This window comes from Mytilus galloprovincialis, chromosome 1, assembly GCF_965363235.1.
Source record: "Mytilus galloprovincialis chromosome 1, xbMytGall1.hap1.1, whole genome shotgun sequence".
In the NCBI taxonomy this organism is placed as follows: domain Eukaryota; kingdom Metazoa; phylum Mollusca; class Bivalvia; order Mytilida; family Mytilidae; genus Mytilus; species Mytilus galloprovincialis.
Window position 1 is genome coordinate 17,327,561 of NC_134838.1, and position 16,774 is coordinate 17,344,334.

At 30.8% G+C, this 16,774-nt stretch overlaps 1 protein-coding gene across 2 annotated transcripts; it reads right to left on the minus strand.

Moving 5' to 3' along the window:
- Positions 1-9,253: 9,253 nt before the first annotated feature.
- On the minus strand, positions 9,254-14,061 carry LOC143067714 (caspase-3-like). 2 transcript variants are annotated; one of them, XM_076241187.1, is made up of 6 exons: positions 13,860-14,041; positions 13,239-13,317; positions 11,848-12,086; positions 11,363-11,544; positions 10,773-10,941; positions 9,254-10,596 (listed from the first exon to the last, which is right to left on the minus strand). In XM_076241187.1, exons 2-6 carry the CDS (start codon positions 13,313-13,315, stop codon positions 10,367-10,369), a joined length of 897 nt encoding a protein of 298 aa, XP_076097302.1. In that variant the 5' UTR covers positions 13,316-13,317; positions 13,860-14,041; the 3' UTR covers positions 9,254-10,366. The 2 variants fall into 2 exon arrangements, with proteins under 2 accessions (XP_076097302.1, XP_076097311.1); XM_076241196.1 differs by lacking the exon at positions 10,773-10,941 and having other exon boundaries at positions 10,390-10,596; positions 13,860-14,061.
- Positions 14,062-16,774: the final 2,713 nt, after the last annotated feature.

Here is a 16,774-nt window from a genome sequence, read left to right on the forward strand (position 1 = left end):
ATCAATAAATATTAAGAATTTTAAATTACTGATTGACACAATGATACTAGTATTCTTATTAAGGTAGAATGTTTGACGGGAAGTGATTTCTGAGAATGTGATTCATATGTGTTTCCGAGAAACTTTGATACAAATATCTATTAATAAGTTTAGGTGTGCTTTATTGAAATAATATATTTATAGTTACCCGACTTTGCGTAGATAAAAGGACATTTATTTTTAAATCGATTTCAAAATAAACCAAGGTCAAATATTTGTCTGTACAAGGAAAAGATATACATTGGTTACTTTAAGATAATATTATGGATAAAAGGTAACAGTTTAACACGAAGAAGTAAAAGACATTAAAAATATCAGTATATACCCTTGACAGGTTATGAGAAAACCTACTTCTCTCTGTGATAAAAAAAAAATACTAACTTAGAGCTGGTTATATTACTTTACCTTTTTTACGTGTATCATAATATTATATCAGAAAAGTTGTTCAATGGGTAAGAATAATTGTAAGACTTAATCGGGTCATGCAATACTAATTACATCATATAGAAGTTTCATACGATTTCTTTACTTGCAGTTTAATTGTATTTACGTATGAAATGCAACATACATGTCTGCAAGGCTATCCGTTCAACAATATTGAAATGTTTGATGCAAAAACAGAGAAAAGATTAGTTTAACTCGTTAACTCACGGATGTTGCATAAAAATGAATTCATATGAATTGACTCCTTCTTTTCATAGTTTTAAAGGGGTGTAAAGGAGCTGAACGTGCGAACATAGTTAAGTATGAAAAGCTTCCACGCTACTTTGAATTTTTCGAAAAACTAAGGATTTTCTTATTCCAGGCATAGCTTACCTTAGCCGTATTTGGCACAACTTTTTGGAATTTTGGATCATCAATGCTCTTCAACTTTGTACTTGTTTGGCTTTATAAATATTTTGATATTAGCGTCACTGATGAGTCTTGTGTAGACGAAACGCGCGTCTGGCGAACTTAATTATAATCATGGTACCTTTGATAACTATATACATACAAATAAAGGCCACAGTAGTATACCGCTGTTTAAAAGTCATCAATCGATTGAGAGAAAACAAATGCGGGTAAAAAAACTAAAACCGAGGGAAACACATCAACTAAAAGGAAAAAAACGAAACAACAATACCCTGAAGTGTTACAAAAATTTTCTTTGGTCGACGCTTTCACAAACCAAAACAATTATAAAAAAGAGTCTTTGATTCTTGAATAAATATTATTTGGGATAACGTTTAAAATTAGGCCTATTTATATATAAAAAAAAAAACAATGCTGCAGTTGCAAAAAAAAGTGAAATCACAAAAATAAGGAACTCCGATGAAAATTCAAAACGGAATGTCCCTTATCAAATGACAAAATCAAAAGCTCAAACACATCAAACGAATGAATAAAAACTGTCATATTCCTGCCTTGGTATTGGCTTTTCTCATGTAGAAAATGGTGGATTTAACCTGGTTTTATAGCTTGCTTAAACTCTCACTTGTATGACAGTTGCATCAAATATTATTATATTCGCAACGATGCGTGAACAAAACAAACAGACATAATAGGTATAAATGTCAAAAATACACCAGTCAACTTTGTGTTAAAATCACTAAAAAAACACCAATAGCACAACGGGATGCACAAGCACAGAGCCACCCTATATGCATCGAAGTAATATACAAACAAAGCACACTAGAAAAAATGAAAGACAAGAATATGAGAATATCATAAACAATAGTGACAAGATGTAAAAGTTCCACAAGTATCTTAATCACAATAAAAACAAACAAATATTGAACAAAGAAGCACAAAAAGGCATATATCAAATTTTACAACCTCATTTATTGCTTTCTTATTTTTGAAGTTTTATTTATGCATGCCAAATCCACCATAAACGACCGAAAGACCTTAAGCAAAAAAAATATAAGACCTGTTTAAGAAAACATTTGTATCCAGCAGTTATTATTGATTTTTTCAACAATTTTTACTTTTAGTTTATTTATTTGTCTAAATTGACATTGACAACATAACAAGTTTTAGTGAACACACAGACGTATGTAGCTTTCTTTCTGCAGTTGCATTAATGAAAAGAAAACAGGGGAAAATCAAAAGAATTATCCGAAAACTATGATTCAATATTTATTTAATCTATATGAACATTATTATGCATGTACATAAATTAAATATATAACAATACAATCATAAGTAGACCGTTTTCCTGTACTATATTCAGAAATGTATTGTTCGTTATTTTATGTGAATTTTGTTATTCAACTAACCGGAATTAAAAGAGGAAGGTCAATATAAAACAACATAGAGAAACTAAATAACATGTTTTAAGTGCTGGTAACAATTAAGAAATCTTTAGAGTTTTTCTCATGAATGAACTTCGATGTCAAAGGTCGATTTTACAGTTTTGTCTGCATAATCATAATGAACTCATTATAAGCATTGCATCTTGATAACATATTTAAAAAAGCACCACTTCATAAAATGCTTTAAGAATTCTAACATGAAAGCAAATATATCTAAAATACTTCTCCAGTCAAATTTGATTGCATTATCCTCCGACATAACACAGAACAAAATCTCTATATTTAAGAGAGAGGTGAAATATATCAAAGTGAAAATCACATTCATTAAACCGACAACAAACCGACAATTGCGCGGCAAATATGGATAACGACCAAATAAAAATATGAAGATACAGAGCACTACATTGAGAAAACTATACAGAGCTGATGACTGAGTAAAACAACCTAATCCAAAACCTCGGTTGGTATCATGTGTTCCAGACGGGTAAGCAGATCCAGTTCCACATGCTGCATCCGCAGTGTTACGCATGTTAATACAATTCAGGTGTTAATTCTAATTTGGAAGCTTACATTTGTCGGAATGAGGGCGAAATTGTGGTTAGGGACATTTTAATATATATCCGTCAACAACTGTGAAACAAATATTCCATTGCGGTAAAACGAATTGTAATGGCGTCAAGTCAATTTTAATTTGGATGGCATTATTTCAACTTCATTACTTTGAACCATTCGTTTAAAAGTTTCGTAATAAATAGCAATCCTGTATCAAGTAAACTCATCATAGATATCAGGATTAAATTTGGTATTTACGCCAAATGCGCGTGTAGTCTACAATAAACTCATCATAGATACCAAGACTAAATTTTATATATACGCCAGACGCGCGCTTCGTCTACAAAAGACTCATCAGTGACGCTCGAATCGAAAAAAGTTTAAAAAAGCCAAATAAAGTACGAAGTTGAAGAGCATTGAGATCCAAAATTCCTAAAAGTGTTGCCAAATACAGCTAGGATAATCTATTCCTGAGGTAGAAAAGCCTTAGTATTTCAAAAAATTCAAAATTTTGTTCAAAGACTCATCAGTGAAATCGAATCCACAAAAGGTAAAAATGCCAAATGAAGTACGTAGTTGAAAAACATTTAGGACCAAATTTCTTAAACGTTTTGCCAAATACAGCCAAGGTAATCTATGTATCAGGTAAAGAAACCTTAATATTTCAAAAATGCAAAAGTTTTGTAAATAGTTAATTTATAAATATGATTACATCAATGATAATTCATGTCAGCACAGAAGTTCTGACTACTGGGCTGGTGATATCCACGGGGAAATAAAACTCCACCAGCAGTGGCAATCATGATAGAAATCATGAAGAAAAACGGAAAATTTCAAAAAGGTATATAGAACCATATTTTGCATAATAACAAATTCATCAATATTTGATACATATCATTTTTGACATGCAAGCTATGGAATCACGTGTTAAGACTGCATGGACATGCGGTGATGGACTGTTACTAGATAGATATTGCAAATTGACAATTTAGAAGCTGAAACAATTTTTAGTTCAAATTACCTACATTCATGTCAATATATTACGCACACTTTTCTGTTTTTGTTGTATTATTTGTTAAAAGTTTGATGGGTTACATTTGTTTGACATAGTCGTCAACAATCTTTGGATTATTTAGTGAAAGACCATCATCTTTAAAGAGGAACGTGAAGTTAAGGGATAATGTAGCTTCATTTCTACTCATGGCGAAGAATTTATTATGGTTACTGTATATCATGACGGACAGTTTAAATGATAGTGCCCAGTGAAAACTAGCAGCCTAATTCAATAAAGAACATGGTTGAAAGTATCCTTTTAAAGCTGTTTTTGTCTCGCTCAGTCCTAAAAACGGACATCTTTTTTTTTTTTTAGATTGGACGTCTATCCGATTCTTATATAACGCGTGTAAATATTTGACAATATTTTTTTTATGAGTAATGATACATGTACACGAAAAATTAGTTATAAGAAACACACATAAAGAGTACAAAACAACACCATTTAAAAAAAGACACATGAAATGTTATTACCGATAAATGTTTAAAATAATAGATATCCGTAATCAGTATGATTATGATGCTAAATGAATCATAGATTTCAATTCGTATCCAAAGTAGGTTTTTTTTTAAAGATATCTTTTTAAATGTTATATATGTACATGGATTAAAAAAACAAATGACTGACTATTAACGTTTGCACTGAAAACCTTTTCCGAGAAATAGACTTGATAAAAAAACTTTAAAAAACTTCTACATGGATAATGTTTTTTAATTAAAGTTTAAAAATCAACCTTGAATAAATGAATACTTTCCATTGATCTTCACTAAAAAAATATAAATGGCATAAAACACTTTTATAATCTAGATATGTAAGATATTTTACCTTCAGCTGCTGGTTATCTAACGATTTAAGTACTGGACTGTCAGTGTAAATTACTTCCTGCAAACGTCCAAAACTGGAACAATGTCAATTAATAATTTTTGATCAAGTGGATTGAACCTAGATTACATATTTCCTGGCGTATTTAACTACACAAATATAAAATTACTAATACCTGCACTCTAACAATCTCTTGCTTTTCCGAGAATTAAGCCTGATGATAAAATAAAATATATACTAAACAAAAGCGTAGGTAGATAAAATGTTTAAAGTTTTAGGAACAATGACATATCTATCTATCTATATATAACAAGTTGGCTCATACCTAGACGTTTTTAGTATATAATAGAAATATAATTGTGTAATTGTGATTTCGACGTAACAAATGAATAACCAGTTTAACAGCTTTAAAAATCAAATATCAAGTTCTAAAATTTCTTACGAATGTTATGTCATACATTTGTCATAAGATAGAAGATTATTGCTCACACAGATTATTTGTAAGGTTGAATAGATAAAGGCAACATTAGTATAACGGTTTTCAAAACTCATAAACCGTTTGAGAGAAAACAAATCAGGGCTCTAAACTAAAACCGAGGATATACATCCACTATAAGAAGAAAACAACAGGAACAACGGGAACACTGAAATGCAATAAATTACAAACGCCAACATACATAGAAACGAAATATTTGTAAACAACTGCCATATTCCTAACTTGGTGCAGGACATTTGAACGTTTGAACTTTAAGGAAGCAAATATAATTTGATTGACCGGTATTGAACATCTGTGTCGAAGAGTATGTTTCACTTGTCGATAATACAATCCAGTTTCAAATTATCGATCATGACATTCGGAAAAGGTACATACACCAATATTAGACTCTATAGTAAACTAACAAAATTGGGAAGTCCATTAATCATACAAATTAAACTTAATACCAAACATTAACATGCTCAGCGAGACGATTCATGCATGAGTGGAGCATGAACTCCTTACCTTGAGTTCTGGAGCACCTAGTTGGGTTCGTGTTGCTCAATCTTTAGTTCTCTCTGTTGTGTTTTCAAAGGTTAGAAATATGAAAATGGTCTATTGATAAAATTTAAGCAAGTTTTATGAAGGCATGAAAGTATTTCCTTGCTCGATGGACTCTGCAATGCTTATTTAAACTCATACTTTTTCCACATAAAGTACAATTCATTGAATCTTCCAATATAAACCAAGCTACATCATAACACAATGTAAAGACTGTCGATTTCTATTTTCCATTGAATCGCATTTGGCAAGGGAAAGATCAATTCATTTTCATAGATAGAATAGTAATAATAAAAAAGTGTAATACATAGGTATCATGCATAGGTATCCTACATAAGTATCATACATAGGTATCCTGACAAAGAATACCAGACATATCAGATTAAATTTTTTTAAATTTCTGATGAAATATAAAATCAACAATAGACAACTTTCGAGTTCGTTGCAAATCCGTCAAAAATTAGATTTTTGTGAACATCATTTGTGTGTTAAGGGGCGTCGACACTTCTGTTCCTTTGTTGCGCAATTGGTAGAAAAAATTATAATGCTATATGGCACGAATTATTCGGTAAATTAAATTCTTATAATTGATATTCAGCACTGCTATCATAAGGGAATTGTGATTAGGGACCTACGGTACAAATATTATTTCTAGTTTATCCTGCACAATGACGACCACTAAGACGCCTGATGAACGTTGATAGTGCAGTGATATAGGCGTTTCCCTCTGTCTGGTAAATGACGTCATAAAGGCGCGCGTGACGAACAAACTCGAAAGTGGTCTATTAAAGATATCTTTTGATACGGTTCAGGGCACACATATAATTCACAATTAGAACAATTAGAATAAGAAAATGAGAACAATGGTAATTTGTGTAAACTCATGTATATTAAATTCATTAAACAAAGTGGGCAAAGCAATTTAACAAACAAAACCCAGATATACATTTATTCATAATCAGTCCCCAGAAACGAAACAGATTTTCCTGTTACATTCTTGACTTAGTCGTATATGTTATACGATTCACTGTGCCGACGTAATAAAGTCACCACACTCCTAGGGTTTAGGGTCCTTATGCATAAAATCACTGAAGTTAAGATATCCAATCGTTATACTAATTTATTGTAGGACATGTTGAAAAATCCGTCCGTTCGGAACAAATCTTAACTGAAGTCGCTTTATGCATATGGGCCCAGATAGTGTTATATATAAGAGTGCTTTGGCCTTTTAATTTTTTTTTATTCGAACGTAACTGGTGAGTCTTTTGTAGACGCGTCTGGCCGAAATATAAAATTTCAATCCTGGTATCTATGATGAGTTTATTCACAAATTAGAAACCCTTTTAGATGTTTGAATTACAAAATGTAATTTTAGTTATTTTGTTTTAAATGATGACTTCAACTTTACATTCAGGAACTCAAAGTTCAAACTATTTAAAATTGTGGAAATAAAACAAATATCAAAATTCAGCATATGAAGATGTGGTGTGATGGTGACATTTGATCTTCGTATTCAAAAATAAAATTATCAGTCCCCAAATGGTAAATATATTTCAAACAAATAAAAAAAAACTATGTGCAGAAAAGTGTGCAACTTCATCCAAATCTTGATTGATTCAAGTTTAGTTTAACTTACGCTTACGAAGAATCAGATTACTAAAATAATTTTCACTCTGGCTTGTTAAAGTCATTTGAAACGAGTGACTGGTGAAAACTAATGTTTATCCAATTCCTAAACCAATGCATGTATATATCATAAACTTAGTCTTCTGTGCACGATTTTATCATTTCTTCCGAAAAAATATCATATAATCGTTATTTTTGTCTGTCTGTCTGTTATGATTTAACAAATATGGCAGCTGATTGATTGCCGTGTTTGGAAGCCGTAGTGTACCGATTGTCACCTTAAAGTAAACAATCAATAAAGATCATGGATATTAAGCACGTGTATAACATTTACAATCAGATAATAGTTTATGCCAATGACACTCAGATTCATGCGAATTGCGACCACCGGATTATTACGTGAGGGTCACGCTAAGGTCACTTGCGTACGGAAAATATTTTATTGTAAGCACACAGAGAAATAATGTGCAGATCATGTCCCTACTCTTTTCTGTTCTTTTCTGTTCTTCTTTGTTTGAAGTTCCATTGATTTAAATGTGTTAAAAGAGGTAAAGTGCCTGAAAAGCAATTTATACAGTAAACCGGCCATAATGAAGTATACAACAAACAAAAAAGAATAACATATGATTATTTTAATGATGACATCCAATGCAGAGAAAAATAAAACTGTCCATCTATGGGTTGTTGTTTTCAATATCATATACCCATCATCGTCTTCCATATAATCTACAAGAGATATGTTATAACTAATGTGTCCGGTGTTTTTGATGTTATCTGTTACTTCTTAAGTTAAGGCATATCTATTCTGGAGTTTATTCTCAGTTGTTTACATTTCATTTCTTACCCAGTCTTTTTTGTTTCGATAATCTTTGTTCGTTTATTTTGTTTTTGTTAAATTAGATCTATTCATTCCATTATTTCCTGTAATATCATCTTGCATATACGTTAATATTTCCTGTGGTTGTATAAATGTTTGTATTGTTCATCCACCATTTTTCGTAAAATGTCCTGTATAAAGTCAGGAAAATGGCAATTGTTATCTTATAGTTCGTTTCTGTGCGTGTTCCATTGTTGTTCGGTTTTTTGTTGCACTCTAGTGTTTCTGTTCTGTTTCGTTGTTTTCCTGTTATATTTGATGTGTTTCCCTCAGTTTTAGTTTGTAACCCGGATTTCTTTTCTCTCATCAGTTTATGACTTCTCTAAAGCGGTATACTACTTTTGTCTTTATTAACGTATTTTGAATTGAGGTGGTCACTCAAATAATTTGTTTGGATTGGTTTGCTCTTGATAGCCATTTATCTGTTGGTAATCAAACAAATATGGTGTATAAATTTAAATGCTGTGTTATCCACATCGAACCAAGCGTTATCACTCATCACCAGCTTACATTGAGGTATTCCCAAGCATTTGCTCCCTGTTGATCACCTCAGTGTGACTTCGTGGTGAATTAACTCATCAATGATACCAGGATTCAAACCTTGTATTTGCGCAAAACGCGCGTTTTGTCCAAAAAAACTAATCAGTGAAGCTCGATTTAAAAAAAGGTTTAAAAGTCCACATAAACTACAAAGTTGAAGAGCATTGAAAACAAACAAGTCATAAAGTTCTGCCATATATTTACACAGTTGAAGATATTTTTCTTTACTTCGTGGTTGTCAAGTATACTTCGAGATATTTTGTCATGAATTATTAATTCTTCAATATGTACAAAATTATTAAACAAAGTACAAAAACTTAGTTTATGGCATATAAAAATATTTCATACAAACAAGTACAATTGTGTATCAGGAAGAACAACAGAACAAGCTATATAACTGGACTAAAAATGTGCAAGGTATATATGTAATTTTTATTGTAAAATACAAAGAGCAGCAAATACTGAAACAAAGAAAAAACTATTGTAGATGCATTGAGAATGCAAAGATTAATTTCATGATACTGTACAGTTGTTTATTTTCGACGAGTTTCAATTATATCTATAGAGTTGTGTGTTTTATTTTAAAATATTTTCTTTTTTTCATTGGGATATGATCTACATTTAAAACCTTTACTCGAGTGCAAATTAATGGCTATTGATTTTTAAGAGCAAAATTGACAGAAATAAAGCATATTGTCAAAATGTTTTACATTACAGTATGAAAGAACAGAAAACTAGAATGTTTTATACTCAATTGATATGTCAGATTACATTAGGTACATGCAATATGTATATAATTGTAAAATTGATTTGACAAAATAGTCTTACCACAACATTACAATGTTGATATAGATTTCTTTTAATAAAATAAAGATTCCAATAAATGACAGTAAACTTCAGGACCTAATGCAGTTTGCAAATTCATGTTATTATTTTGGCATTGTTTTTTTCCTTAAATTGAAAATGATCATATGTATATATGGGTAACTACGTACAGCCTATTGGTTAAAAAAATAAAATCACAAAAATACTGAACTCAGAGGAAAATCAAATCGGAAAGTCCCTAATCACATGGCAAAATCAAATGACAAAACACATAATAAACGGATGGACAACAACTGTCATATTCCTGACTTGGTACAGGCATTTTCAAATGTAGAAAATGGTGGATTAAACCTGGTTTTATAGCGCTAAGCCTCTCACTTTGTACGACAGTCTCATCAAAATCCGTTATATTTACAATGATGCGACATAATAAATAAAATAGTCAAAATATGGGTACAGCAGTCATCATCGTGTTACAATTTTAAAACAACTTTGTTTATATCCTTATCTCCAAATGGATGTCAACATTGTTTTGCTCCTTTTTATATGCCTATAGTTGTTAAAATTGTGGTAAATACAGATTATTTTATTATTATTATGTTATTAAATATCACGGTGTTTAGCATTGAAATACACAACTAATTTGTTCATATCTTTGTAACCCGTCATTTTAGTATATTTTCATGCTGTGGATGATTTGTCTAATCTTTTTGTTTTAAATATAAGTCTTTGGTAAGATGTGAAATAAAACAAGGCATCTGGGTAATAATGTCACTGTGTGCATAATTTGGCTTATATCCAAGACCAACGTCTTTATTAACTCTGGTCAAGACTTTGTAAAAGTCATCTTCTTTCTTCATTTTGAGTAGCTCTTCTGACAAGTAACGGACAAATGGTGACCCTTGCTCGGTGTTCCGGAAAGATCCATAACCTACAAAAAGAGAGAAAACCATTCTGGTTTAAATATACTTTTTATTGTTAACGAGTATAACTGTTCCTTTTATGGATTTCAATTAAAAGCCAACACCTACCATACACAGCCTTTTAAAATCAAAATTAAGAGATTCTCGCCTGCTTTAAAATAATGCACGCGTTGACTACACCTACCAGGGGAAGTAGAATACACGGCTAGGAAATCTGCTTCATTAGGAATACGTATAATCTCTCCGTGTGTCTTGTCATACTCATGATATTCTGCAGCAGCGTCTGCCTGATTTGGATCTCTTCTTACCACTGTCTTGTTTACACCAATTCCTAATCCTGTTCCTCTACAGGCCTGTAATTATAATTTGTAGTATATTTTACAACCGAAAACAATACATTTTCTCCTATACCGTGTTTAAACCAAATGCTAACCTTTTTAGGATATTTTCTTTGGAAGATGAACTATATCATGAGTAACTTTCTTAATTCGCATATTAAATGAATCAAAACGGAGTTTAGATTTCTATTTTTAAAACTAGACGACGAGCTTGTTAAACAATTATGGTCCAATATGAAACCAAAATTTGAAAAAATGAATCAAGTGGACCTAAATGCAAACTTAGAACGAGCGATTTGTTACACAAAGTGGAATCGTGATCAACGACATTTTCACTTGCTTGCAATTTTTACAAACAAAACTAATGTTATTAAACTTTAGCGTAAACTTTGTTACTATATTCCTGCAGGAAAATTCTAGAAAAGATTTATCTAACCTGGACAATAAATATTTTTGGCTTCATTATAAGTTCTGGACAGTTTTCTGCATTGAAGTAATCCATCACATTTTTTATCTTAACAGACTCATCTGTCATAAATACACTATCCTCATTTCCATGCGTCAACAAAGCTACGATTAGGCAACCTGCGTTTTCCAAACTTTTTTTGTCGTTTTTAACTACAATAAAAAAAAAATTGTTTGAAATGTATGTTAATGCAATTTTATGTTCATTTTGTTTATCAGTTTATACAATGTCTTACTTAATTGTTTTTGTACCATAGAATCAACAAGTACACACAAAGTTAAATGAATCCAGAGTTAGAATACAATAAGGAGTTTTTATGCATTTCATATATTCCTTCCATACAATGGTAAACATTTTCAAAAGTTTTGGAGGAAAAAATTCAAACATAAACGATGTATGATAAGTTCAGTGATTTCATCACAGCACATTCAATCTACATCTTTTTAAAATCTTACTTTCATTAAATTTGTCCTCCATGTCAACTTTAGTGGCATCATTTAAAAGATCACTATCAAAACCAAGTTCCTGAAATCTTTGGAATAAGGATGCAGCATCCAAGTCACTTCCTTTACGATCACCTAATTTCAAATTGTTATGAAATTCTTTGTTATTGATCACAACTGCTATCCCAGAACTAATAGGATATTTTTCTTGATCCAAATGTGCTTTCGATACAAAACCTTGTCCTGAGTTGCTATAACAGAAATTAATTTCAAGTAGATAAAAGGTAAAAATCACAAAAATACTGAACTATGTGGAAAATTCTAAACGGAAAATTCCTCAACAAATTTCAAACTCAAAATATCAAACACATCAAATGAATGGATAACAACTGTCATATTCCTGACTTGGAACAGGCATTTTCGGTAGTAGAAAATGATGGATGAAACCTGGTTATACAGATAGCTAAACCTCTCACGTGCGTGACAGTCAGATCCTTTTATTGACAACGATATGTAAACAAAAATAAGCAGACATAATTAGTAAAAATGTCACAAATAGGGGTACCACAGTCAACATGGTGTATTAATCTTTGTATCAACAGTCTACAATCTGAATCACTATAAAAACTTACAAATACGTAACAAATAAATAAATAAATAGATATCAAAAGAATGGTTCGGTGCTGCTTTTTCTCTCAACTAGATATGTAAACCGGCGTTTTGCATTTTCGCCGATCTGCAATTCATTGGCGCGATTGTTTTACAAGGAAATTACAGGTAAATGACAGGTGAGTATTTTTTCCCCTTTATCACCATAGACCTCTTCCGTTAGCCAGTTGTACAAATGTTATGAAATGTCAATAAATTGGGAAAGCCATTTACAAATTTCACTTAATTTGTCTTTAAATTCTGTGCTCAGCCCACATGGTCCAACAGACTAGATTTTCCTCCACAAGATCTGAGTATGATGAAAACGACAACACTCTAATCTGCATCGTGGAAAGCATCCATAATTGCGTTATGCCTTGCTTGTTCAAAGTCAATATGCATAATCTCGGCCACAAAGAAAAGCTGATTTTGACAGCAGAGATCGCAAACAAATCCCCACATAATTTCATAGCACTGTTCACCTTTCGCTGGTAAGAGGGCGTAAAAAAGATAAACGTTAGTTCTTATTTTCAAAGTTGAATGTCTTAAAACTCTTCTTTCACATATGAAAAGTAATAACAACGTACTAATTATAACGAGAACAAAAAAAAAAAAAAAAAAAGAAAAGAAAAGAAAAACAACGAAATTTTAGAGCGTATTTGGATTATATCCCTTCAACAAGTATGGAACTATAACATTAACTGTAACAGTTATAGTGCAGAACTGTGGGAAATATTTAAGAGCAGTACGTTTACCTTTCTGGTCCATGGATGATGGTTGATGTTGACGTGTCTTCTGGTTTACCACGTTGGGCATCTAGAACATCTGTCATTTCTTAAAAAAAAATAAAAAGTGTGACTGAAGAAAAATTCTATGAACTTATAAATCTTAGATTGAAGTTAAAACGGATACTTCAAACTGTTTCATTTTTACCAATATAATTGTAAATCTGGTCTAAAGGAAAATTATTCAGAACTATGAATCATTTTAAATTTCTAACTTACAAATGTGAACCTACAAAACTGACGCTGAATAAAATAATCATTGATTACTGTGTAACGTTAAGGCAGCAGTTATCGTCCCATGTTTATATGTCGCAAATGAATTTTGAACATGAAAAAAAAAACCAGTGAAACCAAACATGAGAAACGCATGGACTTTATTTTTGTAAAACATAGAATGGACTTCTGCAGTTTTTGAAAAATATATACGAAATAAAAGCATGCAACAATTACATTTTGAATGAAGCTCAGACGCACACAATGATATATCGATATCCTCGAATTACAATCAAGTTATAAAACGAAAGTAAAATCCAGTTAATATATTTCAAAATAATTAACGTTAAAACACTGAAAGAAAACTAAATATTTTACCTTTTGATGTGTCGTGTTGTAAGACTAATGAATGAACTACTATCACCTCAGAATTACAATCATTTGACGGAGGATTCTTTGAAAGAATCTAAATCATGATTGTTCCAATTCGGCAAGCGTTTTATATGTATGATATAATCTATACGTTTACCTAGTTTCCAAAAATGTCCGACCTTTTCCGAGAAGTCAATTTCACAAGAAGATTACAAAAGCAGTTATTTTTTTACAGTGTCTCGCATGACACATTATATAAATGTATAATCCTTTGTTCAACTGGGTTATATAATAAGTAAGATTTAATGATATATTTTTATAGAAAAGGTAGTCTTATTTCTCAACACGTCAGTCATTTCTCACAAAAGATGATATGTAAAATGGATGCACTTTTAATCTGGACAACGTGGAATCCTGAATGGCGAGCATGATAACTTATATTTTTTAAATCAGTATGAAAAACAAAACGCTTTTTATTCATTTTATAAGGAGTTATACTAAAATTAATTGTTAGGTCATTTTTTTTACTTCTTAAGTTTTATTGTATGTTATGCTTTTCCTTTTTTTATATATATTTTAGCACCGCATTAATTTGTATCATCGTTTTTGCTTCTTTTGTTTTGATCCAGATCTTTCGGTCCTTTATTCTCTATTATTCCCAATTGTTTTCTATACTGTAAATCAACTCTAAATAATCACTAACAGTTGGTAATAAATTAAAGATATAAAACGTGAAAATGGTAAAATCTTGCTAAGGGTACTTCTTGAAAATATACTTCATTAAAATAGAACCATGGATGACTGTTTAAAAAAAAAACAACCTTTGTTCGTTATTTTCTCGCAAATCACTTATTCGAAAAATATCTCTTAATAATGTAAAGTTTTCTGGTCACTCAAGTATGAGATTTTAATTTTATTGTTTTTGTATTTTTCAAATATTATAATTTCTTAATCATTAGACCTTAAAATACTTGAAAAGTTCTTCATAACAAAAAATATGTAAGTATGTCAAAGATATTGAAGTATATACTATCATTTTCCATTTTCAATGGACCGTGAAATTGGGTAATACATCTAATTTGGCATTAAAATTAGAAAGATTATACCATAGGAAACATGTGTACTAAGTTTCAAGTTGATTGGACTTCAACTTCATCAAACATTACATTTACTCAAAAGCTTAACCTGAAACTGGCACTTCCATTTTCTATGTTCAGTGGACCGTGAAATTGGGGTCAAAAGTATAATTTGGCATTCAAATTAGTAAGATCATGTCATAAGGAACATGTGTACAAAGTTTCAAGTTGATTGGACTGCAGCTTCATAAAAAACTACCTTGACCAAAAACTTTAACCTGGAGCGGGACTGACGAACGAACCAACAGACGGACAAACGAACGGACGCAAAAACCAGAAAACATAATGCCGCCTACTATCGTAGGTGGGGTATAAACAATTAAAGTCTGTCAGAAAAGTTGTACTTTGCTAACTAAACAGTTCAAAATGATCTGTTTACTTCTAAGAGTATTATACATTACCTATTCCAAGAAGAAAAAATGTATTAATCATCTACCGAAAAATATATGTCTATACTCATATCATAATAAAAGTCTGGCAACACATTACTTTAAAAAAAGATTTCCAGGTAAAGAAAACTTTAATTTCGGTCAAAGATATGTATCGTTTAGGAGTAATCTTTATTGCTAACACATGAACAATAAAGATACACCATTCTTATATCGCTTATACATATATATTATATTTTTTTGTGTTTTATATCATAAGTTGTAATCACAAGTGGTATTCTTATTCTGATCTTGCTTCCTTATTTATTTTGTTTGTTGGCATTATAATAATTGTACATTACTTCTTCTTAAAATGTTCCTTTTTGATCGTCTTACAAATAGAGTATTACTAATTTTGTCTGGTTGTATGGTAAATCTTACTAATATACATTTTAGAAAACAGCAAAATCAACAAAACAAAATGGGGAGTACGAAAGAGTAAGGCAAAATTATTTACAGAATGAAATGGTTCTATCACAAAAAACAAAATTCTTCTTTACAACATGTCAAATGTTGAGTTTACGGCGAATTGTCTAATCTATCTTAAGCATGGAGTTGAAAAGAAGTATTATACACTTTTTAGAAATCATCAATTGCATATATATTTCAGATTTAAGATAATAAAATGTTTACAAATGTACCTGTGTACTGAGAAGAAGACGTGACATAAAAAATGAATAAAAGTAGGTGTTTATGACATATAATACACTGATTGCCTGATGTTATTCTAATCCAGCATTTGGTATGTTATTTGATTTTACATTGTGATATTCAAAAACTGCAATTTGTGATTTGATCAGCTATTTAACGTTTAAAATAAGATTTTGGTTTTAAAATATTTTGGCCTCACGCAAAAATTAAAGGCATAGATTGTCATATCAGATGATATTGTTATTTTATTTTTTTGTTTGAACAAGCAGAAAAATCATTTGTTTAATTTCTGAAAAAAAAACCCATCTGTGCAGTAATAGTGGTACCGTATTTTAGTATCAACTCAAACGTCACCAATTATTTACATGCAGACGAGTTAAAAAGTATAAGGTTAGTTTCTTTGATATTTTTTAACTTTTCGTTTGCACAAGCAGGTAAAAACTTGTTTGATTAAAGTAATTTAGTAACGTCCAATATCACATAGATTATAAAGCCCATACTATACTGAATTCTTTTTCTGCTTGTTAACTGTTTTCATCTATTTAAATCATCTGTTTTTAATTCTAGAATTGGTTGATCTGGCCTTAATTTATGTCAATACTTACCCATGCATTCACATTAACATCATTTTATTTTATACGTATAGGTAATTTTTTAACTTAATTGCGATTGGTACACTGTATGTTGTGTTCCCAAGGTGTTAAGT